Source organism: Gracilinanus agilis, chromosome 2, assembly GCF_016433145.1.
Source record: "Gracilinanus agilis isolate LMUSP501 chromosome 2, AgileGrace, whole genome shotgun sequence".
Taxonomy (NCBI): Eukaryota; Metazoa; Chordata; class Mammalia; order Didelphimorphia; family Didelphidae; genus Gracilinanus; species Gracilinanus agilis.
Genome location: NC_058131.1, coordinates 527,774,863 through 527,801,688, shown reverse-complemented (window position 1 = coordinate 527,801,688; position 26,826 = coordinate 527,774,863). Strand labels below are relative to the sequence as shown.

Here is a 26,826-nt window from a genome sequence, read left to right as displayed (position 1 = left end):
TTTTCTTTCTGTTTTTGCTTTTTGTGACTTAGTGTCATAAAAAGAATTTAATAGGATTCCTCTTTTGTCTATTTTGTCTATTTTGACCAATAGTTTGTATAATAGTATTACGATTAATTGTTCTTCAAATGTTTGATAGAATTCAATTGTGATTCCATTTGGCCCTTGGGATTTTTTCTTAGGGAGTTCAATGATGGTCTGTTCAAATTCTTTTTCTGAGATGTGATTATTTTATTATTCTATTTCTTCTTTTGTTAATCTGGGCAATTTATGTTTTTGTAAATATTCAGCCATTTTATTTAAATTGTCAAATTTATTGGCTTTTAATTGGGCAAAATAACTTTGAATGATTGCTTCAGTTTTCAATGGTGAATTGTGTTTATTTTTGATAACTGATATTTGATTTTCTTTCTTTTTTTAAATCAAATTAACCAATGCTGTATTTTTTTAATTCCTAGTCTTATTTATTAGTTTAATGCTTCTCTTTCCATTTTATTAATTTTCCTTTGATTTTTAAGATTTCCAATTTAGTCCTTAATTGGGGATTTTAAATTTGTTATTTTTCTAGATTTTTTAGTTGTATGCCAGATTTGTTGATCTGTTTTTAAATTTATTTTATTGATATAAGCATTTAGAGATATAAATTTTCCCCTAAGCACTATTTTGGCTCTGTATACCATTTTCCTGATTCTGTTTATTTCACTCCACCTTAGTTCATAAGAGTCCCCTAATACTTCTCTAAATTCTTACTGTACATTTTTGATAGCACAACAGTATTAAAGTAATTCATGTGCCTCAGTTTGTTTAGTCCTTTCCTTTCTTTGTTGACAGCCTTTCAGTAGCATAAAAAGTGCCATTATGAATATTTTGGTATATATTTGACCTTTCCTACCTTGATCTCCTTAGGGGGTACATACCTAGCATTGAGGTCTCTGATTCAGAAAGTATGGACATTTAAATAATAGAATGGCAATTATAATTTTTTAGCAGTGGAGACATGTAGTGGAATAGTTAACATATCTCTTAGAATATATTATCCTTGTTATCTTAAAAGATTCATTTTTCATATCCATATCATTTTTAAAGTAAATTATAATCTGTACAATTTATTTTTAAAGAGGCTTTAATTATATATTTTGTTTGTTTTCAGGATGGTGAGAACACAGGACTGGCTGTTTCAACTGAGTGTTGTCTACAGTTAGTTCAAGAGAAAAATTACTACCAAAGTTACTATGGAGCAACAGCAGGTTACATTGGGTAATCAAGATGGTGGGACTGTATCAGGAACAGCACCTGCCTTTTTTGTCATCTTGAAACAGCAGCAAGGGAGTAATAAAACTGATCAAGGCATTTTAGTAGCAAACCGGGATGCCTGTGCTCTAGCCAGCAGTGTGTCATCACCAGTAAAAACTAAAGTCAAGACATGCCTTCCAGCTGATTGTACATCAGGGGGCATCACTGTTACCCTGGATAACAATAGCATGTGGAATGAGTTCTATCATCGAAGCACAGAAATGATTTTGACGAAGCAGGGAAGACGCATGTTTCCTTACTGTCGCTATTGGATAACTGGCTTGAATTCAAATTTGAAGTACCTCCTTGTAATGGACATCACTCCTGTGGACAACCACCGCTATAAATGGAATGGCCGCTGGTGGGAGCCCAGTGGTAAGGCAGAACCTCACGTCCTGGGGAGGGTATTCATTCATCCAGAATCTCCTTCCACAGGACATTACTGGATGCACCAGCCAGTGTCTTTCTATAAACTGAAACTTACCAACAACACACTGGATCCTGAAGGACACATTATCTTACACTCTATGCATCGTTATCTGCCTCGACTCCACGTGGTACCTGCAGAAAAGAATTCAGATTTTGTACGGCTAACTGGCCCTGGTGTCCGTACCTTTACCTTCCCACAGACTGAATTCTTTGCAGTGACAGCTTATCAGAACATCCAAATTACCCAGTTAAAAATAGATTACAACCCATTTGCCAAAGGGTTTCGGGATGATGGATTGAACAGCAAACCTCAACGAGATGTGAGACAAAAGAATAGTTCAGACCAGGAAGGGAGTAGTGTTCCCAGTTCTCCTGGTTATCGGGGCCATCTTACTGAAAGTGATGGATCAGAAATACAGCAAAGTGTCCCAGATCCTGAACTGAGTGGTCATGAACCATCAGAGGTGGACTTGGAGAAGGCATCTTTTAATGCAGAACGAGATTTCCTTGGTTTTCTAGATTCTGGGTTGACTCCTGATGAGATTCCACAGCTAAAGCAGGAAGCTTCCGAAAGGTATGACAGTGTATTTCTGTTTTTGTAGCAATGGACCTGGGGATTGAGGGGATTTTACTATAGTGGCATTATGGAATGATGATTATGGACAGTTGGTAAGTATTAAAACACACCTAAACTATATAGTAATGATTGTTAAACATATCTTTCTCATATCTTTCATGTAGTGTACCTTTTTCTTTATGAAGGCTAATTGATTTTAAACATTTCCCTTGACTTTTAATCTCCCTTCTTTTTGGGGGGAAACTGATAATGTGTTATCAATATAGGGAGCTCCCACTGAGGAACTCCTTCAATTAGTGAAGATTGACACTTGGCTCTGCAACTCAGTCTTAGTTACTGGTATGCTTTAAGATAAATGTCAAAACTTGTGGCAACAAGTCCTGGCACTAGCAGCCCAACCAAATTAAAATATAATTGGGACATGTTTAACAAATTAAATAAAAATACAGTACAATATAGGTAAAGTTAAGTTGTGGTTGGGCTCTGTTTCTATTTGAGTTTGACATTAGTGCTCTGAGAGGTTAAGTGATTTGTCCAGGGTCACAGAACTATTATATGTGTATCAGAGGCAGAGTAGACTTAACCTTGGATCTTACCATATTGCAGGCTGATTACACAAATGTTTGTCTCTAGACTTAGTCACTAAAGCATGTCTTATTCAAGTGTCATAGATATTTTTGTGTTATGTTTTGGATTTCAAACATTTGTAGCTGAACATGGATAGATTACAATGGAAGCTAAAATGGGGATCTAAGTTTAATTGTAAGCAGGGTAGAGCCAAGATGGCGATTTAGTAGCAGCAAAAACAAACTGTTCTAACAATTCTTCCAAATCATTGTAAGCACCAGTTATGTGCTTTCATCCAAATGGTAAAAAATGTTGACTGAGCTTTCCAGGATGCTATTGGTGATCACTTTCCAGTTTAAAAGTAGAAATTTACTCTTTATTTTCTTTTTCTTTGGATTATATTGAGCAGTGTGTGCTCAGAAACTTAAAACCCTGTAGAAGTTCTTTAATTAGCATTATTGGAGAAGTGTGGAAGACATGATTATTTTGGAGTTCTTTTTTAGATTTGCACAGATGCTTAATGAATTGAGATATCTCAACCCCATCTCCATCTTGAAGATTTTTACAGACCATTTAAGACTTTATTGATCATACAACCAAGGACAGAATATAAGGTCAATTAGCTCTCTCCTCCAATTACTAATTTTACAGTTTGTGAATTGTTCATACCCTAAATTGCTTTAATCTTTTTCTTTACTTTTGGTAATTAGTACCTCCACTGAGGCTTAGTGAAAAGAGGATAGGCAACACTAAAGTAAATTATGGTTCTTTTTTTCCTTTTCTTTTGGTCTCTTAACTCTGGTTAATTGATTTGTTGAAAAGAATGAAACTAGTAGTGAAAATCAGACTTGTGGATTATCTTGGGATCTTATGTGTACTTATCTGAATTGATAAAATAATTAACAGTATAGCATGAACTCCCTCAATTGCTTTCATCTCTTACTGTAGTGTGTGTTTATGTTTCAACATTTTTCCCAAGCGCTTTTCTTCAGTTTAGGACAGTGGAACATCTTGCCTGAAAATTAACTCTTCTCTTTTTCTGTCTCATTCTAAAAAGATTTTAGGATTTCATTCTGAAGGATATTTTAGAAATCATCTCAACCAACTCCTTACTTTGCAGATGAGAAAACTAATATCTAGACATAAGGGAGTTTCCTAGTGTAGTAAATAGAGCCAGGATTTGATCCAATATCCTCTAACTCAAATCTAGCAGTTTTTTCCCCTTTATCACTAATAAAATTAATTCATTCTCTTTTTAACATCACCAATTTCTTTTTCTGTAGGTTCCTTCTCTTCAAATTTGTGCAGGTCTATTTTCTTGAAAACAAAAATCTTAATTTCATAGTTTTTTTTATTGATGAGTTTTGCTTTTATATGAGCCACCTTTTAATTTTTTTTTTCCTTTAGTTAACTAAAATCTGGTCCTCCCCCATTGGAAAAGAAAGAAAAACAGTCCTTATAACAAATATGTATAATGAAGCAAAACAGCTTCCCATATTGGCTTTATTCAATAAATATATCTGTCTGCTCTCTGAGTACATCATCTTTCTGCCAGGAGGTAGATAGCATGCTTTATTATAGATCATCTAAAATTATATTTGATCATTGAGTTGATCAGTTTCCAAGTCTTTTAGAGTTGTCTTTACAGTATTGCTATTGTATAAATTGTTGTCTTAGTTGTTCTGACTTCATTGTCATTTCATACAAGTCTTCCTAGGTTTTTAAAAAAATTGTCCCTTTAATCAGAGGTTTTAAGCTCAAAGGCTGAAATCAGCCCACAAAATTCCTGAGTGTTCTCTGAAACCAAATCGAATTGGGAAATATTTAAAAAACAAAACAAAACAGTATGAATAATGTTAATTCGTGCTTTTTAAATCAACATGAACACTCAGGAATCCATTTTTATTTGCCTTTGACACCACTGCTCTTTATTTCCTACATCACTCACATCTCTATATATTCTCAAATCCCCTGACTCTACTTTTCAGTTGAGCCTTCCTTTTATACCAAGGAACACAGCAACTGATAATAGTATGTACAGGCTTCTGCACTCATATTCCTCTCTTTCCTCAATTTTGGGTCCCAGATTGGTCATTCTATGTTAAATAGTATTTTTTCTGGTTTTGTTAGGTTTCTGCTTGAATATATTACATTTTTAGAAAATTCTTTTTATAGTAGTAATGTAGTGGAAAGAGCACCAAGATTCTAAATCAGAAGATCTAGATTTATGTATTGACTATGTGACCCTGATAAGGCAGTCTCTCTGGGCTTCAGTTTTCTCGTTTTCAGGTCCTCTCTAGAACAAAACTGTGATCTTCCTTGGGCCTCATGCAATGCTGTAAGGTATAGTTGTACTGGATTGATGAAATTTTTTCCTTCCTCCAAAAGTCAATTCAGGTCTCATCTATTAAATGAAGTATGTTTCCTTATTTTTTCTCTTTCTCATTCCTTTTGGTTATTAGGGTTTTCCCTCTTTAAAATGCCCATATATGTGTTGTATCCTCCCAGTGGAAGTAAACTCTTGAGGGCAGGGATTAGTTAATTGTTCTTAGTAGGTTAAGTTTGTAGTAAAATGTCTTGCCAAATAGCTTAATAAATGTCTGATTGAATTGAGTTAGCATTTGAAATAGGCAAGTGGGGGCTACAATGGGTTTGGAAGCTAGATTATCTGGGATTGCAAAGTAAGTGAGAAATGAGGAAAGTATAGTTTTTTTTCCTATGAGTTTTGTTGTGAAAGGGAGAAGAAATAGCAGAATCAAGACTATGAGAGACCTGGGCATGATTATAGGCAGTAGAGGAGGAACTTATTAGATACGGAGAGGTTGAAGATGAGAAGGGATAGTTGAAAGAGCAAATTTCCAATGGATTTGTTATCCAGGGAACAAATAGAGGAGTGTTAGCTTTGGAAAAAAGAACCACCTCTTCTATAGATGCTGGAGTGAAGAAGAACATTTGGGATGATGAAGAGGGGTTTTAAGATGAGGGAGAAGGGAGCCCATGATTGGCATGGATTTTTTTTTTTTTTAGTCATGTAGGACAGGGAGAACTTCTGGTAAAAGGGATGTGAGAAAGGAATAGTTAAGGGATTTCAAAGAGCGGAGAAGACTTAGAATAGGTATTTGAGGAGTGTGATGGTCTATGAATAATAAAAGGATTGCTGTACAGTAGTGAATGCTTTATAGTGGAGTCATTTGATATGTATTGACTTTCTCTAGCAGTGTTCACACAGCAAGTATTAGAAGGAGAAAAGGAAGGAAAAAACCTCCATAGTATTCAATATACAATCACAAAGTAAGCTAGCACAGTGTATTGCATAGTGAATGATTAACAAATTATTTTTCATTTATTGGAAGTACATGCTGAAGGGCAGCTAGGTGGCGCATTGGATAGAGTGCTGGGCACGGAATCAAGAAGACCCAAGTTTAAATCCAGCCTCAGCCTCTTACTAGCTGTGTGACCCTGGGCAAATTACTTAACCCTATTTGCCTCAAAAAAGAAAGGAAGGAAGGAAAAAAGAAAAAGAAAGACAGACAGTACATGCTGGAGACTATTTACTTTGGTAAGTTAAGTTTTTTACTGGGTGTGTTGAATGCTGTAGAGAGGTTCATTCTTTTAAACATTTAGAATTCAATATAAAATTAAGAGCACTAGGAAGGTATATAAGAAAAAGGAGTCTGGGAAGTGAAAGAAGCAAAGATTGCAAATCGTTAGGAGTATGTTTGTAACCTTCTGCTATTTAGAGCTTAATATTGCCCACAAAGATATTTTTATTAACTTTTACATAGTATTACACATGTCTTTTTTTCCCCCTGATCTTTTCTGACCACCTTAAGTTTGTATATAACACATTAGTTGCTATCGTTTTTAACTAAATGGTTGTAGTCATGTGTATTGTTTTTGTTTTGCTCTTTACTTACTAAATACTTAATCACCACCACCAAAAAACAGTTAACTAACCTTATGAATAAAAAAGATGTGCAAAATGACAAACTCCATATTGTTTGTAATTTGTTTAAAAATATTTATATTATATGTGTATACTAATATAAATATCCTCTGTTTTTGTTCCCTTTGGATTTATTTCACTTGGTCACTTTTTTCCTCTTGATTTTGTGACTGATTTTTAAAAAATGTAATCATGTTATGTATTATTCTTATTTTCTTTTCTTTTCAACTCTTTGTATATTAATCTTATTTTCTTTATATTTCTAATATTTGTCATTTAAATAACATTACATTCAAATATTATAATCTATTCAGCCTTTTCTCCCATTTGTTGCATTTGTATTATTTCCAGTTATTTTAAACTGGAATTTCAACATAATAAAACTTCCATGAATATTTTCATACCCACATACCCACCTGAAAGTTAGTAATAGATATAAGTCTGAATTTACACATAATCCAAACAGTTTCTGATGAGACAACAATGGCTTTAGAGAGCATAAATACTTTGTACAAGTCTTACCTTAACACTTATGCCGTAGAGGCAATTCTGCATCACTGAGAGGTTTTGGCACTGGAACAAAAGTTCCACTGGGTATGATCAATCTGGAAAGACTTTGTTTTGGAAAGAGTATGGTCCTTGCAACAGATTATGTGTGCTGCCTAAGGACCAATCTAGCAAAATATAGTCCTGGTGATATATGTTAATGAAGGACCAAAAGGGCTAAATAAATGGTGTTAGGAACATGGGGAAACAGGCCTAATATATTACAATGGTAAAGAAGCTGTGAATTTTTTTTTAATACACATTAACAGCTGTAAACCTGTTCATGCTCATAGACCTAGAGATCCCATTTACTATGGGTAGGCCCTGAGGGCATTATTGAGAGGGTAAAAAGCTATGTATGAAAATATTCATTGTTCTGCTCTTTTTACTCTGCAGCACTTCATATAACTTCTAATATTTATTTGAATTTTTGTGTATTTCTTCTGGCACTTTGATGTTTGATTGTCTGATGTTTATATGTCATATGTATAAACAATAGTTTGTTTAGATTTTTCCCAGTTGATGAGTCTCATTTGTTTACAGGTTTTGCTCTCTGAATCAGGATTACTAGTTAACTGTTTATTCCCTATGTATCTTTTATATTTGTCATTAGGAGACTGAATGAATGTTTTATGGTTAACTTCCTTCTTGGATTTTGCTTCTTGTGGATTTCTGAAGCTTTAATGCTTTATTTTATTTATATTATTTATTTTATTTATTATTTCTCTTCCATTTGTTAAAAATACTTTCTTTACCATGGAGTCATAAAGAATAGGTAGGCAGACTAAATGAATGAACAGTAACAATATAGATAGAATCATTATAATGATTCACAAATCTAGAAAAAAGAATTGGACTTCAAGTCAGAGGTCCTTGCCCTTCATTTTGTAGTTTTAGCTTTTGATTATAAGCAAATCTCTTTGCCTTTTTAAACCTTAATTTTTCTCCTCTGCAAAATGGGAATGTTAGGTGTACTATGAATTGGCCTCATATTTTAAGAAAATCTTTGTGAATTATATGAATGTGAATAAGCTATTGTGACATGAAATAATAATAGCTAGGATTTATATAATGCTTTAACGTTTGCAAAGTGATTTGCATATATTATATCATTAGATCCTCAAAACAACCCTTTGAAGTAGATGCTTTTATTACTTATACTTTGTTACTGAAGAAATAAGAGCAAATGGGTTAAGTGACTTACCAAGGATCAGATAGTATTATTCTCTTAAGACCAAATGTGAACTCAAATCTCCTTGAATCTGAATTCTAGCACTCATTTGTGCTAGTTTCTCATGATAATATCCTCAAATTAATTGATACTTTTTGCTAATTTTGATTTATATTAAAAAATGTATTTACTTAAACATATTATCTGTGATACTTCTATTGTAGCATTATGCATTTACTTTTAATGTAGAAAATTAATTGCCATGTTGAAAAGCTTTTTCTGATGTTTGCCGCTGTTCCTTTGATGTATAGCAAGTCAGTTTACTTTTTATCTGCTGATAAAGCAGACAATTGCTTTTTAGATTTTAAATTGGATCAGTCCTAAGACTTCCAATTTAGAGACTAATTAAAGCATCATTAAGAAAATTAGATGAGCTATCAGGAATTTATTTTTCTATTTTTGGGGTGCAAGAAACCTGATTTCTTTAAAAAACTTTATTCTTCAATGAATATTATATGGTTCATAGAGCTACTGTAGGATATTATTATTGACTTAAGTAATTCATTGAACCTTGATTACACAGTTTTTACATATTCTTTCAAGAATGAATATGATAAAGTACTTTTGTCTTTAGCAGTATCTTGAGGTTTTTTCCTTTTATGTTGTTGGTATAGAATTACAGCTTTTTCCCCCTTTCCCCTTTAGTCCTATTGCCAGCAGCTTTGAAGACAACTCTCATGTAACATCACCATTAAATCCAAATGAAAACTTTAATGTGGTCATTAAAGAAGAACCTCTAGATGAATATGATTATGAACTTGGCATGTGCCCTGAGGGAGTTACAGTAAAGCAGGAAGACACTGATGAAGAAACTGATGTGTATTCAAACAGTGATGATGAGCCCATCCTGGAGAAACAGTTGAGGAGGCATGGAGAAATAGATGACCCAGAAGTTGACCATTCTGCCAAACGGCCACTCAGTAGCCCATCAGGTGTTGCTAAAGCCAAAATGTTAAAATTGGACAGTGGCAAGATGCCAGTGGTCTATCTAGAACCCTGTGCTGTAACTAAAAGCACAGTAAAGATCTCCGAGCTACCTGAAAATATGTTTTCTCAGAGTCGGAAAGAGAAATCTCCTGTATTGACTGAATTAGACTTTTTGCCTGCATACATGGAGAATTCCAGGAAATCCAGCTTTTGTTTGCCTAGAGAAATCGAGAAAGAACTTAGGAAACAGCCCTTAGAACTCAGAGCACCACAGAAATACTCCTCTCTTAAAGAATCTGAATGGAAATATCCTGATTTGGATGACAACATTAGCATATCAAAAACACTTAGCAATAATCCTAAAAGCTTAGATGGAGATTTTTTTTCAGAAAAAGATGACTTGGGCAGAAAGAGAACAACTATATTAAAAATTACAGGGGCTCCAAAAGCATCTAGCACTACTCAGAATATCACTTCAAATGTTCCAGGAAAAAGAGGAAGGCCCAGAAAATTTAAACTCTCCAAGGCAGGTAGACCACCTAAAAGTACAGGAAAATCTGTAACAGCCAATAAAACTACCCCAGTGGGATCTGGGAACACCTTTCCAGATGTGAAGCCTGATCTTGAAGATGTAGATGGTGTCCTTTTTGTTTCCTTTGCATCAAAGGTAAGTTTTTTAATTTGAGTATTCTTTTAGGTCATATGGGAAGAATTATAATTTGCTTTAACGCTATAGTGGTAATGTACCTAGAAATCATAGTTCTTATCACTGCAACCATTGGATACTTCTCAAGTGTACATTTTCAAAACACTAACACCTATTACCTCCTGCTTGGAAATTTTGTTATAAAACGTTCAAAGATAAATTCTTTTTAACCAGTGTGTGTGATGTTTATTTTAACTGAAAGGTAGAACTCATACTATTTAATTTGTTGGCATTAAATCTATAGAGACTTACAAAAACTGTATTATAATTTAGTATTTGTAAAGGTGGTAAGGCCATTCATCCTTTGAGGACCAAAGATTTTCTCTGTAATCAAAGTAACTCTTTTAACTGATGTTTAGAAAGTTGATTTTTCACAGTAGTGTATCCAAAGGGATCTTGCCCATGATTTTCTTTTGGATATCCTCCTCTTGGGTCCTTCGTTATCTTTCTCTCTGATTATCAGTAACGCCCAAGAAAGCAGAATTGACCACTATGATACCGAATTTCATTTGTTTTTTTCATGTTTCCCACTCTATCATGTTGTTGAAATGGCTACCACAGTATGGATTCCAACTTCGTTTGGCCCCAAGAAATTGAAACATTAAAAATTTATGTATTATAATAGTATTATGGCACAATCATAGGTCAGTTAACTATGAGTTTGATATTATGTTATCAACCTACTTTAATTTTAAGTTCTTAATGTTGATTTGAAATATTCATATTTAGGAAGCTCTGGACATTCACACAGTTGATAGAGCAGTTGATGAACCCACCAGTCTTCAGGATTCTGCCACAAGTGATCCAGGTATTCTATGTAGCATAAAAACTAGAACTGACACAATGGGAGTACATAGATATTTAGATAATGAATATTTATTAAGTGCCTGCTATGTGGCAGGCACTGTGCTAAGCACTTAAAATAACCATCCCATTTTATTTTTAGACTAACTCAGGGTGGTGAGTGCTATTATTATTCCCATTTTACAGATAAGGAAATTGAAGCAGACAGCAAATTAAAGGTCTTTCCCAGTTATATGGCTAGTTTGAGGTGGGATTTGAATGGGAGCCAGACTCTTAAATCCAGGGATCTAAGTAAACAATGTAGAATTTTCTTTATTGCATAATATGTATTTATGGAGCATCTTCCTAGCTCTAAGGACCGAACAGGTCATGATTACCATTTAAATAGAAATTGTACTACATTCTGCCCTGTCCACTCAACATTTCTTTGCTTAGATCTGGGGTCTGAGTCTTGCCTATTGAGCCAAGTACAGGTCCATTAATGGGTCTATTTTCAGAGGATTAGTTTAGTTAAGTTTGAAGAAGTTTTGTAACTAGTTTGACTTTAGAGTAATGCCTCAAAAGTTAATCGACTCAGCTGTAGTGAGATTGTAATGTCAGTTGACTGAGAGTATCATGATATTTGAAATATTGACGTATAGGTATTTTACTCTCTTCTCAACTTTCTGAGTAGGTCATAGAGCAAGGATTTGTCAGCTGGAACAGGAGTTGTTAGAAGATTTGAAGTCCTTAAGGCACAAACAAGTGATCCATCCTGGTCTTCAAGAAGGTGAGTGGGAAATGGTTTTTGCTATTGTTCTGAGAAAAGAACTCTTTCTGCAAGGTAAATAAAATAGTAATATTCTCTTGCATAAAATTCTTCCTCCTTTTGTAGTTTGTTAAATAATTAATGAAATTTGTTAATTTCTCGTAGAAACCTTTGGTTTTGTTTTTCCTTTTTCTTATGTCTCCTTTGTTTCATTTCTAGGTTCAATTTATTAAGTTGATCTTTTTCTTTTTCATTAATATGAGTATTTAAGGTTATGCATTTTTCCTCTATTAGTTTAGTGCAAAGCTGAAAAATTATATCCAGCTGGACCTTGTTTTACTCAATCTTAACATATGAATTCAGGTATATGCAATTGTCGATGGAAATAAAGGCAGAAAAATATGTAAAACAAAACATTTTAATTATATACGAAATCTGAGCCATTTCCCCAAGCAGGTAAAGTCTTGTAGCAGTTCAACCAACTACTCATTTTTGCTCTGAGAAGTGTTAGTGTGTCATTACATTGTTTCCATCCAAGTATTAGCTCTTATACCAGTCTTTGTCAAGAATTCTTGCTTCTGGGGGAAGCTGGGTGGCTTAGTGGATTGAAGACCAGGCCTAGAGATGGGAGGTCCTAAATTCAAATCTGGCCCCAGATACTTCGTAATTGTGTGACCCTGGACAAGTCACTTAACCCCCATTACTTCAACCTTACTGCTCTTCTGCCTTGAAATCAACACAGAATTGGATTCTAATATCAATTAGATATTGATTGAAGGTGGTATGGGTTAAACAATTTTTTTTCCCCCTAACAAGTCATGTTCATGTTAGAGCAGTGCTCTTTGTTTCTTTAATGTGATTTAATTATTAGTAATGGCCCTGAAGTACAACAGTAGTGATCCTGAGAACCCTGCTAAAAATAATTATTAAATATTGGAGTTTGCTATTATACATGATTTTTAACTTAGACTAAGCTTCTTAGAATGTATTTGTTGTATAAAATGAGGTCTTACTGTATTGTATTTACACTTTTATTATTAAAAATTATGAACTAGATTTTGTCTCTAACTAGATTTTCTAACTAGAATTTGTCTCTAACATTTTTTTTTAAACCCCTAACCTTCTGTCTTGGAGTCAATACCGTGTATTGGCTCCAAGGCAGAAGAGTGGTAAGAGCTAGGCAATGGGGGTCAGGTGACTTGCCCAGGGTCACACAGCTGGGAAGTGTCTGAGGACAGATTTGAACCTAGGACCTCCCATCTCTAGGGCTGGATCTCAATCCACTGAGCTACCCAGCTGGCCTCCCCCCCTCCCCCCATTTCACTAAAAGGATAAAATTTTTTTCTTTTGTTTTGGAAACTTAATTGTTTTCCCCCCTGATTTTTGTGTGCGTAAGATCAGAGACTGGATACAGAATTAGTCTTTTCAAAATGTCAGTATAAAACAAACAAAATATCAGTATATTTTTTGTGAATCATTATGTTTGAATATTAGTATTGAAACTTAACTCTGTGACCATGAACAAATTGCCTATCCATTTTCAACCGCAGTTTCCTTATTTCTTTGCTGGGAATAATATTTGCTCTAGCAGCTAGATGGCATGGTGGATAGCGTGCCAAACCAGGAGTCAAGAAGACTCGAGTTCAAATCTGAGACAGATACTTACTGGTTATGTAGCAATGGATAGGCAATTTGTTCATGGTCACAACAGGAAATCCCTAAACATATGCAACCATAGATATGGAAGGAAAAAAAATGCAACCATAAGTACAGGCTCTCTGTATATATTAAAGATAGTTTATTTTCTAGCCTGTTATAAAAAGAAAAAAGTTAAAATCATTATATTAAGATAAAAATAAAGCAAACGATATGACTAAAAAAGTTTAACATTGTGTGGATTAGTACACATTATAACAGTACACATAAATGAGCTGTCCTGACTGGATTCACTAATAACTTACATTTATGTAGTATTCAGTTGACAGTGAGCTTCAGTTGTGAGGTAATTAGTAATGATGGTGATAGCTAACATATTTTAGGCACTGTATGAAGCACTTTACAATTAATTAGTATTTACTTTGAACTCCACAACTATACTAGGAGGTAGGTGCTATTATTACCTCCGTTTTACAGATGAGAAATCTAAAGTAAACAGAAGTTTGTGATTTGCTACATAATGTTCATTATATGAGTGCCTGTACTTATGGTTGCATTTTTTTTTCCTTCCATATCTATGGTTGCATATGTTTAGGGATTTCCTGTTGTGGAAATTTACTTTACCAATGCATGTTAGCAAATATTCTACAGCTGATTTGCCCAGGTTCAATCAGCCTAAATATCAGTTGGTGGTGAGATTTTGATCTAGGTTGTTTGAGTTGAAATTGCATAAGGTAGTGTAGGGGAAAAATTTTTTTAGGACAAAGAAATTCACTTATGTATTAGTTTAGTCCCTTCTCAAACATCACTTTGTGCATGCTTAACATCACTATTTATCTCCAACTGTTGCTCTTTTTCTTTGGACATTTTCTTTTACAAAAAATATATTTTTTATGGTTAAGAAAAATTTTTTTAGTTTATTGTTAATGCCAATCAAACAGTTTTGATCAAATACCTCATAGAATCATGAAAACTTAAAAGTCATAGAAAAGTAGCAAATGAGTAATTGATAAGTTGCATGTTTTCTTCACATGCCAGAAATAATTGTTTCTAGCATCTTGAGTAGTGATACAGATTGTGAAAGCAGGACTGAGAGAAATGGCAGCAAAACATTTTAAAGTGAAAGAAGTGATGCTTTAGACTAGTAGTGGCAAACCTTGGAAAAAAAATTTTTTTTTTACCTTCTTAGAATCAATACTGTTTATTGGTTCCAGGGCAGAAAAATGGTAAGAGCTAGGTAATGGGGGTTAAATGACTTGCCCAGGGTCACACAGCTAGGAAGCGTCTGAGGCCAGAGTTGAAACCAGGACCTCCCGCCTCTGGCCTTGGCTCTGAATTCACTGAGCCACAACTGCCTGATGGCAAACCTTTTAGAAACAGATTGTTGGATGTATGATTACATACTTCTTGAATATAGGCTAAATTTCACCATGATTAAAATGCTGTGAGTTTTATGCATTAAGAATCAGTATGAGAGGGAGTCCAAGACCAAAAAAAAAAAAAAAGCAAAGAGTCCCTGTTTTAAAGGAAGCTAGGGATTCTGTGAGGGAGAAAAGAGAATGGCAGTACATTCTTGGCATGGAGGTAGGCAATGGGATGTTGAGTCAATGAACATTTATCAAGTGCCTCCTATGTGCCAAAACCTGTATGGAGTGATAGGAATACAAATACAAAAAAAAAGAAAAACTTTGTGACCTCAAAGCATTTACAATCTGATGGAGGAAGAAGAAACATAAAAGGAAGTTGAAAAGCAAGGTAAAGGAAAGTTTAGGAGTAGGGAATGTAGAATTATTATATTCAGGTAAGAAGGGAGAACATACCTAAACTAAGCTCTCCCTTTGAATGGAAGATGGAAGTTTATGGCCCTGACTCCCAGTCAGAAGCAGAGAGTGGTGATGAGATGGAACTGGAGTCCCTTGACTGATGAGATCTTGAAGGAACGTACAGGGGAAAGCACATTGGTCGTTTTGGCGGAAATCTATACACAATGCATGAGGGGGAGAGTCTAGTGCAGTAGATTTGGAAAGATAGACTAGAATCGGCTAACGATGGCCTTTAAAAACCAGATCAAGTTTATATTTTATTTTAGAGGCAATTACAGGCCACTGTAACTTTTTGACCAACAAAATATCATGGTCATCAAGCCTGTATTTTAAGCACTTTAGCAGCTACAGGTGGGTTTAAAAGTGACGTGGTCCCAAAATCAGCAATATTGTACAATGATTATCAGTGAAAACTTGACTACTCTCAGCATGCAATGATCTGGAACAATTCTGAAAGACTGAAGGAGAATGCTATCCATCTTCAGTGAAAGAACTGTTGGAGTTGTCTTTCACATCAGTATATTTATGATTTTATTTAGGGGTTTGGTTATGTATGAATCTGTTCTTACCATGGTGACCAATATGTAAGTGTGTTTTGCATGACAATAAAGATACAATTAATATATTTTTTTAAAGTGATGGGGTTCTGTCTGAGGCTATTGTGTGGATAGAGAAAAGGGAGAGAGATACAAGACATTTTGTGGAGGTAGAATCTATGGCTTGGCAACTGATCAAATGTGAGAGGGAAGGAAAGATGTAGGAAGATTGAGGTTATAGACTCAGATGATAAAAATTATGGGGTCCTCAACAGAAATAGGGAAGTTGGGAAAAAAGGGAAATTTTAGGAGAAATAATAGTTTGTTAATTTGGATAATTTCTGGTGTCTATGGGATATCTTGATTAAAATGTCTAATAGGTAGTTGGTGTTAAAAAATTGAAGCTTGGAATATAGGTCTTAAAGTTTTGTACACATAATGGTGATAATTTTGTTTACGGGACTGTAAGAGATTACCAGGAGAGAATATTAACAAAGGAGAGAAGATAATTCAGGACAGAACACTTAACATATAACAATGGGGTGGGACAAGAATGATTAATGGTCCTGAAGAGGACACTGAAGAGGAGTAACTAGATAGTAGATAATTTGTAGTAACTAGATAGGAAGATAATTAGGAGAGAATAGTGTTGTGGCTATGTTCTCTTCTTAGATATTTCTCTTCCCCCCTGGGTTTTCAACAGTGTCAGATACTACATAGAGGTAATAAAGAAAGGTAGTAACTGAGAAAAGGTTTAAGAATTAGAATAGAACTAGAATGCAATGGTAATATAAATTTTGTTAAAATTAACTTTTTATGATTTTTATTTTCATTTTTTACTTTTGAAATATTTTTTCTAACGAATTTAAAAATTTTTTACATTTGTTTAAAAGTTTTGAGTTCCAAGTTCTCTCCTTTCTTCTCTCCCTTGACCATTCCCTGAGATGGCAAGCAATTTAATTTGTATACTCCTGTAAAATATATTTCCATATTAGTCATGTTCTGAAAGAAAACACAGACCAAAAAACACCCAAGAAACATAGGGGAAAGAGTGAGTTTTTAATGAAAGAGGATTTTTAAGCTTTCCTGATTAAAAAAACCAGAGCTGTGTAGAAACTTTGAAGTTCAAATACAGTAGTGAAAGTGATATAAAAAGGTAAATGTGAACGAACAGTGATAAAGGACTACATCATGATATACTGCTTACATTCAAATATGGGAAGATGATATGTATTTCCTCTGATCCTTATCAGCATTAGGGGTGATAGAGAGTGTATAATTATGCAGCCTAAAACTAAATGTATTGTCTTGATGATCTTAAAAGTATGGAATGGCAAGGGGCAGCTGGGTAGCTCAGTGAATTGAGAGCCAGCCTAGAGACGGGAGGTCCTAGGTTCAAATCCGGCCTCAGATATTTCTCAGCTGTGTGACCCTGGGCAAGTCACTTGACCCCCATTGCCTACCCTTGCCACTCTTCTGCCTTGGAGCCAATACTCAGTATTGATTTCAAGACGGAAGGTAAGGGTTTAAAAAAAAAAAAAGTATGGAATGGGAGAAAAAGAGGAATATCCTGGGCAGCATGGGATAAGACAGAAAAGAAAGGAAAAATTATCTCACATAATTAGGCTGTACAAGGTAACATCTAACCAACCTCACTGCCATCTACACTGATTTAAAAAAAAAAAAAAAGCATTCTCTCTCTTTCTCCCTCCCACCCCCACCCCCCATCCTCTGATACCTTGGATGGATGGATTTCTACCTCCCTTTCTGCATAAAAAAGGAAAGAAATAACTTTTCAAATTATATTAAAATTTCAAAGTTTTGTAATTCAGTATGATGAGAATAGGACAAAGATAGGAATAGTGTAATGTTGTGAAAAATATCTGTGTAAAATGTGTATCTTTGTACACATGAAAGTATTTGAATGATTACACTGATATATGTCAGTTATTTAACTCAAAGAAGGGCTTACTTTAATTTAGAACATAATATTTCAGGATTTATTCACTGGGTAGATTTAAATAGCAATTATATGCTCTTGGACTAATGATGAGCCTTTCCTGGTTGATATGTGCATTTGAAAGAAATTTTATGTTACTTCATCACTTCGTCTTTTTAATTTCTTCAGTGGGTAGTGTTTTGTACTTGGGAGTATAAAAATTGCAAGTTATGTAACTAGAGAAATGATTCATAATAAAAACTGCCATTAATTTTGAATTTATGCAACTTTGGACAGGAATTTGGTGAAAGCTTACTGTTTCATTGACTTCTAACAAGGATTTAAAAAATACAGTAATAGTGCAAGGGTTCTCCTTAATAGAATTTCTTTTATTAAGATTTTAAAAAAGTATTCTAGTAGTATCCATTTATATTTTAACTGTTTATGATTATTATATATTCATTTTCTCTTCATAATTAAAGACCTAAGTAATCCTTAGATGACTTAGTTCATTAAATTTGTACAGTAACATGTACTTGTATTACATTTTTTGAAAACTAAATTTTCACTCACTGAATTTGGCTTCTCTTTAGATTATCAAATGTAAGGGTTTCACTCTTGTTAAAGATAATAATAGATCAATTTAACATTTCTGGAAGATCTGTTCTAGTTTGCATTTCTTTGTTGTCCCTTTCCAAGTTTCTTCTACAAAAGCCCTGGCTTAGCTGAATTTAATGCCACTTTTTCTGTATGCTTTCAATTTCTTTTGAGCTACTGTTTTGATAGCCAGTCCTAATCATAGCTTTTTGTCATCTTTATCAGAAATATTTTTATCTGTCTCTGCCACTACCCTTCTGTACCCATTGCACAAATTAAACAACCAAATCAAACCCATAAGGTCCTCGATAATTATAGCACCTCCCTCAGAGGGGTCTGTATGTGAGGATAAAATGAGAGAATATTTGTAAAAGGTTAGTAAATACCTGGCATATAGTAGGGATAAAAAAAAAAATCTGTTTTCCTTTTCACACATATTATTACCCCTATTTTGCAGATGAAGAAATTGAGACAAAGGTTAAATGATTTTCCCAGATTCACATAGCTGGGAAATGTCTGAGGCTGGATTTGAACTGGGTTCTCCTTGACTCCAAATTCAATACTCTGTACACTCTTCCACTATTGTAGAAGTAGATGGGACCTTAGAGATCATTGTTTTCATTCATCTCATTTTGCCATTAATGAAGCTAAGGCTTAAAGAGTAGAGGCTTTAATTCACTCATTCATTTGTTTATTTTGTCTTCTATGTTTGTCAACTAGTACTGGACTAGGCCTCTTGATTTTCTGTCCAGTGGGAAAAAACCTTTTTTTCTTATTTTTTTTTTGTGCCCAGATGTTGATAGGAACCTTAATAAAGTTGAGAATGAACTAAGAATGTGTTGTTGAACCTACGGTCCATGTGCTGTAGGGGGTTGCTCCTCTGCATTGTGCCTGAGGACATTTCTCACATGACCCACCTCTCTGCCCAACAGCCCAATGGGAGTGCTTCCTCCCTCTCCTGTCTGGGGTAAGGGGGTGGGCAGCTTACATGTTGCTCTAGGGTTGCAGATTGGTCACTGTCTCTAAAAGGTTAGCCATCACTGACCTAAGCCATGAACAAATGCTTATTTTGTATAATGTTATGCTATTTTTTTTCCTTTTAGAAATTGAATTTTGTTTTCGTAAGGTATTTTCAAGTAGTTTCTAGAACAAGATTTTATTTTTTTGGAATTAGGCCAGCTCTTCTAATTTCTTGAGACATTTCTGGTATGGTGTGGTAGACACTTGGGGGAATGTAATAGCTTCTTAAATATTTTACCTCTTAGAACAATGGCTGTTCATAGAATATTATGTGACTGAAATTGTCATTGAAAAGTTTTATGTATAAATTGAAGAAGTTCTTAAATTTCCTCAAGTATCTTTTAATGTGATTGGCTATTTAGTATTATTGGTTGAATAGCCTTAGGAGAGTCTCTTAACATCTCATTTTCATAATCTGTAAATTGTGATATTTTTATTTATACTACTTGTTTTATGTGATTGTTATGAGGGAAGTTTATCATAATACAATACCAAAAAATAAGATCAATATCAGTGAGGTTTTGTTTTATTTATTTTAAATATATGTGTGTGTGTGTGTGTGTGTGTGTGTGTGTGTGTGTGTGTGTGTGTGTATTTTTTAATGCTATCTTGTGTTATTTCTGGCAGTGGGTTTAAAACTGAACTCAGTGGATCCAACAATGAGTATTGACCTTCAGTACTTGGGGGTACAGCTGCCTCTGGCTCCTGCTACTAGCTTTCCTCTCTGGAACCTTGGAGGAACTAATCCTGGCTCTCCAGGTGAGTAAATAGCATTTGAAAACTCAAACACCATTTTTATTATTTAGGGTTATGGTTATATATTATGTGAATGTAAGATTATATTTATTGAAAATCAGATAAAATTAGATCTTATGTGTAATGGCATGGATCTTAGGGAATGAGATGATAAATAATTGTTTGGAATTTTAGTGACCAATTATTTGTTGAATTCTTTCTTTTTCAGATACTGGATTACCTTTTGTTTCCAGGACAGGGAAGACCAATGATTTCACTAAGATCAAAGGTTGGAGAGGAAAATTTCATAATGCTTCTTCCTCTAAGAATGAAGGTAACCAAATATTTAGAATGACACAATTATTCCTAATATATGTTTTATAAAATGTGTACTTTGATATTTATTCTTTCCTCGTCCTTCTCTTATGCTTTCAGTTGAACCAGAAAATGTGAAAAGAAATGTATTTTTCTCATTTATTTTATTCTTTACATTCTTGCATCTATAACCCCAGATGTTCTGACTCAGATTATTAGAGGTGCTTACTTTTTCCCATTACAAATGACCGTAAAGGAAGAATCATCTTCCTTTGTTAAAGAAAAATGCATATTTTTAATTGTCAAATTATTTATTCTTTCCTCTAAAGAAAAAAGGGGGAAAAAATCCTCATCACAAATTTACAAGCAAGGCAAATTCCCATATTGACCATATCCAGAAGTATGTATCATTTACATATTGGTCCTATCCCTTTCCCTATCTAGATATGAGTAGCAATCCTCATCATTGGTCCTTTGGAATCATGGTTGATCATAGCATGGAATAGAGTTCTGAAGTCTTTTAAAATTATTTAGTGTTTTTGTTATAAATGTTTCTCTTGGGTTCTCTTCACTTTACTTTGCATCAGTTCATAGAAGTCTTTGTAGGTTTTTCTGTAATCATGTTTTTCATTATTTATTATAGCAAATCAATGTTTCCATTACATTCATGTACCTTAATTGGTTCATCCATTCTCCAATTGAATGGCTCTGTCTTAGTTTCCAGGTGTTTTTGTTTGTTTTTTGTTTTTTTTGCCACTACCAAAAGCTGCTATACATATTTTTCTACTTAGAGGACTCTCCTTTCTTGGATCTCTGAAGTATAGGCCTGGTAGTGGAAGAATCATCTTCTTTGAACATTTTTATCATTTTAATGTTTTCCTTTTCTGGGACACTTTTTGTAAAGTTCTTTGTGATAGGTGTGAATATTCTCATTTAAGAGAGATAAAAATAAGGCTCAGAAAAGCTAGATGATTGCTTTTAGTCATATAATTTGGTAAGTAAGAGAGTTAGGATAAGAATACAGCTTTCATCTCTATTCTCCTACCCCTCAAAGCTCTGCAAGACACATTTTCCTCACTTAAGGCTTCTCTGGTAGGTTCTAATCACTCCAGCCACCCCTTAACTGTCTGCCTATTCCTAATTATGTATAAACACTTTCTTATGGTTTGTTATTTCAGTTGTTTATGTGTTCTTCTATTAATTGCCACTTTTATTAAAATATAAACTGAATGATAAAAACTTTGTTTTCCACTTTGACTTAAAAAGAACCCCCCCCCAAAAAAAAAGAACCCCAAACCCAACCAGTACAGTACCTTGGCACATGGATAAATGGTTATGTTTTTTGCTTATTCTTTTTTCTGAAGCAATGAACTTAAACACTAGTGAACAAAATTATTTCAGTACACAAAGATATAAAAGAGCATTATATATGAAGCCATGAATCTCTTTTACAGTTTGTTTTTAAAAGTGTATATTAAACATAACATGATAGTACCAAGCTACACCACCCAACTGGTGATCTTTGTACCTTTTTGAATTTCCTTTGATTTGAGATCCATATAATTTTTCCTTTTTATTTTTTAGTCTTTTCCTTTTCCTGGTTTCCTGCTTTACTTTAATCTTCTATTTACCTATTTTTGAACTTCTCCTTTACATTTTCTGTTATTGCTTTACAGATCTTGACCCTCCTGGCCCCTTTTTTTATGCTGGACCCCACTCTCAAAAATACTAGTTCCTTAAGATGATAGGAAAAAAGTATTAACCCATCAGGAATTTTCCTGTCCCTGATTGTATAATTATTTACCATCCTTTGCATCCTTCATGATAATTTTTTTCTCTTTTACCATGAGATATTCTCTCTGGGTTCCATACCCACTTACTTTTCTGTATGCCAGTTGCCTTGAGGAGCTCTGATTTCCCCTTTCACCAGAGTGGTCTCTCTTAAGTATCAAATCCCTATAGATTATACTTACTGTAAGCTCCCTTTCTCCCATTTTGCAATATCTCCCTTCTCTTCCTGGAAGCATTCTTCAGTTGAATCCTTTCCTGCCAGTTAAATGAGATTTCCTTTCTTTCAACTTGTTTTAATCCCTTCATTTGCCTCCTCCCTCAGTGCTTCTCTCTAGGTCAACTTCTAACCTTAATACAGCTGGTAGGTGGAGGAGCTGCTTAGTGAATTAGGGATTTGGGATTTACTTTCCTGCTTTTAGTTCATCATTCTTGGTGCCTTAGACAGAGGAGGTTGTTGAAATTGTTCTTGTTCATAATTCTTATTTCAAAGAGATTTAAGAAGTCATCAAGATCTCTTGTTGATTACATCACCAGGAAACCACACTTAAATTTTATTCTTCTGAGTATTTTTTAATGTCTCATAGATGTTCATCTCTTGTTTTGGATCACTATTACTACCATTTGTCTCTTATCCACCCCTCTCCCCAAGTCTTCCTTGTAATAAATATAGTCTAGCAGAAGAAATGCACACTTTTACTTTTTCTGAACATGTCTCTTTTTGTACCTCTTGCCCATCTTTTTTTTTTTTTTGCCTAGAGTTAGGAGACATGTTTCATCAATCTTGTGGAACATGTTTCATCAATCTTGTGGAATATCATTGTATTGGTCAGAATTCTTAAGTTTTTTGGTAAGTGACAAGCTTAGATTGTTAAATTAGAGATGTAGAGAATCTTTGTATTGAAAACCAAAGTTTTATAATTTTGAGTTGAAGCATTTTTTTCACCAACTGTTGAACGCTTCATATCTGTGTTGGTAAAGGAAGTATTTCCACTGATGAAATCACAAATCCCTAAGTGTTCAGGACATTTTGCTAAAGCATTGGCACATAAAAGTAGACATAATAACTTTCATGTCATAAACTCCCTGAAAAAGAAAATATGTGAATTAAAAAAATCAAAATTTCTATTCGCATATATTTTTATATGCCCATAGCTTAGGCTGGGTAGAAGGGTGGAGATAAATCTCTATGTCTGTCTGTCTCTGGTATGGGGGAAACTCATCTCCCCACCCCACATGCTCTACCCCTAGCCCTCTTTGGTATCTTTTTTTTTTTTTTTTTTTTATCCTGGGACTCCATTCTAGGAGCATAGGGCCACAACCAGTAGGCAATGGGTCACACAGTCGCTCAGGGTCACCCAGCTGGGAAGTGTCTGAGCCCGGATTTGAACCTAGGACCTTTCGTCTCTAGGCCTGGCTCTCAATCCACTGAGCTAGCCCAGCTGCCCTTACTTTAGGTTGCAGTTTCTTTAGCAGATGTAGTTTTTACAGGGTGGGGTTGCTAGCCCCACGCCCAACCCTCCTCCTTTTTCATCCTTGGCCCAGGAGTGGTAAGGGTGGGCAATAGGGGTCAAGTGACTTGCCCAAGGTCACACAGCTGGAAGTGTCCGAGGCCGGACTTGAACCTAGGACCTCCAATCTCTAGGCCTGGCTCTCAATCCACTGAGCCATCCAGCTGCCCCTCCTCTTTGGTATAGGGGAGAATAAGAGAAGTATAGAGGTCCTGGCAACGTGCTACGGAAATTTTTGGAATGGAAAGGTATCTTTTTTCCAGGGGTACACATTTCACAGAGGAGGTGATTCCTGAATTGGGTCATGGAAGAAGAGATTGTCTTCAATAAGTAGTAATTAGAAGGAAGTCTCTCTGAGACATGAGGGACAGATTGAGGAAATGTATAGGAGGAGGAGAGAACAGAAGAACAACAGGGAATAGATTGCTTTTCATTTTCTCTGAAATGTCAAGTTCATGAGAAGTAATGCAATGAGAACTAGTAAGTTAAGTTAGCACCATATAGTAGAGAGCTTTGAATAAAAGCATCTAGAATTTAATGAAGAGGCATTGAGGATTCCTTTAAAGGCTTTTAAGTAGTGCAGTGTGGTATAATGGTACATTTTTTTATTTTTTTTTAATTATATTTTTATTTTTATTTTGAATATTTTCCCATAGTTACATGTTTCATGTTCTTTCCCTCTCCCCCAAACCTCCCAATCCCCCCTTAGCCAACGCACAATTCCACTGGGTTTTACATGTATCATTGATTAAGACCTAATTCCATATTATTGATAGTTGGATTAGAGTTATCGTTTAGTGTCTTCATCCTGAATAATATCCTCATCAGCCCATGTATTCAAGCAGTTGTTTTTCTTCTGTGTTTCTCCTCCCACAGTTCTTCCTCTGAATGTGGCTAGTTTTCTTTCTCATAAGTCCCTCAGCCTTGCTCTGGATTCTTGCATTGCTGCTAGTAGAGAAGTCCATTACATTCGATTGTACCACAGTGTATCAGTCTCTGTGTACAATGTTCTCCTGGTTCTGCTCCTTTCACTCTGCATCAGTTCCTGGAGGTATAAATGTTAAAAATGATATAGGCTGCTATAAATATATATATTAGTAATTTAATTAAAGCCATGCTGATAGATAAAGTTATTAGACCACGCTAAGAATTCAAAATCTGCCGCCTAGCCATAATTGTCTCCTTTCTCCTCTCGAGTCTGCTGGCCAAGAGGCCACTCCCTCCTAACCCAGGAGATTTAAACTCTTCTCTGCGTCGAGACGGCCTCCCCACGCCCAAAGAACCGGAACCAGAAACCCGTTGGACCACGGGAAATGTAGTTTGATAATTTCCCCGTGTCCAGAAAATACACACACACATATATATATATACACACACACTTAAAGATGGCATCTCCCAAATTTCACTTTTACAGAGGTCATTCCAGTTCACATGGAATTCCTCTAGTTCTTTATTCCTTTGAGCGCAATAGTATTCCATCACCAACAGATACCACAATTTGTTCAGCCATTCCCCAATTGAAGGACAGTCTCTCATTTTCCAACTTTTTGCCACCACGAAGAGTGCAGTTATAAATATTTTTGTACAAGTCTTTTTCCTTATTATCTCTTTGGGGTATAAACCAAGCAGTCCTGTGGCTAGATCAAAAGGCAGATAGTCTTTTAAAGCCCTTTGGGCATAGTTCCAAATTGCCATCCAGAATGGTTGGATCAATTCACAACTCCACCAGCAGTGCTAAATAAATGTCCCAATCTCACCACATTATAATGGTGCATTTTGAAGATTATTTGAACTGCTTTGTTAAAGGTGAATTGGAGAAAGAATAGACAAGAAGCAAGAAAAAGGTACAATTTTTAAAATGCATAGGATATAAGATAGTCAGTTTTTGTATTTTTTTCTCCCCTTAGAATATTTCAACAAATAATTAATTTTCTATTCTAGTGCTACTCAGAGGCTTGCTTTTTTTTTTTTTTTTAAGACCCTTAACTTCGGTGTATTGTCTCATAGGTGGAAGAGTGGTAAGGGTGGGCAATGGGGGTCAAGTGACTTGCCCAGGGTCACACAGCTGGGAAGTGGCTGAGGCCGGGTTTGAACCTAGGACCTCCTGTCTCTAGGCCTGACTCTCACTCCACTGAGCTATCCAGCTGCCCCAAAGGCTTGCTTTTTTAAATAGTGCATTTGTTAATATTTATGCTGAACTTTTCTCAAATGTGTGTTTGATTTCAGGTAGCAGTTCAGAAAGTTCCCTGAAGAATCGCTCTGCCTTTTGTAGTGACAAACTTGATGAATATTTAGAAAATGAAGGCAAGCTAATGGAAACAAGCATGGGCTTTTCTTCAAATGCCCCCACATCACCTGTGGTTTATCAGCTTCCAACTAAGAGCACTAGCTATGTACGAACATTAGATAGTGTCCTAAAGAAGCAATCTACTGTTACCCCATCTACATCTTACACTTTGAAGCCTCATCCTGTAACCTCTGTCTCTCGTAAGACCAAGTCTCTCAACAGACAAGCGGTTTCCAGTGGCCGAACCAAATCATCTTTTAAACCCATTTTGCCATCTCCTGTTTCACCAAAGCAAAAATCATCTCATTCAGTTCCAGGAGATAAAGCCACCAAGGCTTCCCCAAATAGCATGTCAGAAAGTCAGGGGGAAAACTTAACTGTACCAGCTACAGATGAAAATGTATTGCCAAAGCAGATCAATCTTAGGCAGGCACATCACCAACAGCACCCAGCAACTCGCCCTCCAGGATTATCTAAAACTCAGGTGAAGCTGATGGACTTGGAAGATTGTGCCCTGTGGGAAGGGAAACCAAGAACATACATTACCGAGGAGAGAGCAGATGTGTCTTTAACAACTTTGCTTACAGCTCAAGTATGTACTTTTCTTTTTCTAGAAATTATAAGCTTGGGTTGGAAAGGAGTATGATTAGTGAAGGGGGTGGTGGGAGGTGAGCAGTACCAACAGGAGGATCAGTTAGTTAATAGCATTTAAGTTACATTTATATCTTGGTTACAAACAAGTTAAGATGTCCTATCCATTTATTCTTCTTTACCAGCCAGAGGGTGTGTCATTCCTTCCTGCCAGCAGAGGGAGATGACAATACAGTTGTGTTTTTGAATAAATC

At 35.1% G+C, this 26,826-nt stretch overlaps 1 protein-coding gene across 2 annotated transcripts in view; it reads left to right on the top strand.

Moving 5' to 3' along the window:
• Positions 1–1,203: 1,203 nt before the first annotated feature.
• The window catches only part of MGA (MAX dimerization protein MGA), an 82,279-nt gene continuing 56,656 nt past the window's right edge, over positions 1,204–26,826 (top strand). For both annotated transcript variants that reach the window (XM_044665115.1, XM_044665114.1), the window contains exons 1-7: positions 1,204–2,296; positions 9,235–10,183; positions 10,952–11,030; positions 11,700–11,795; positions 19,973–20,104; positions 20,310–20,414; positions 25,921–26,573. In XM_044665115.1, the coding sequence (XP_044521050.1) occupies positions 1,233–2,296; positions 9,235–10,183; positions 10,952–11,030; positions 11,700–11,795; positions 19,973–20,104; positions 20,310–20,414; positions 25,921–26,573 (3,078 nt within the window). In that variant the 5' untranslated portion in view covers positions 1,204–1,232. The remainder of the gene's footprint in view (positions 2,297–9,234; positions 10,184–10,951; positions 11,031–11,699; positions 11,796–19,972; positions 20,105–20,309; positions 20,415–25,920; positions 26,574–26,826) is intronic.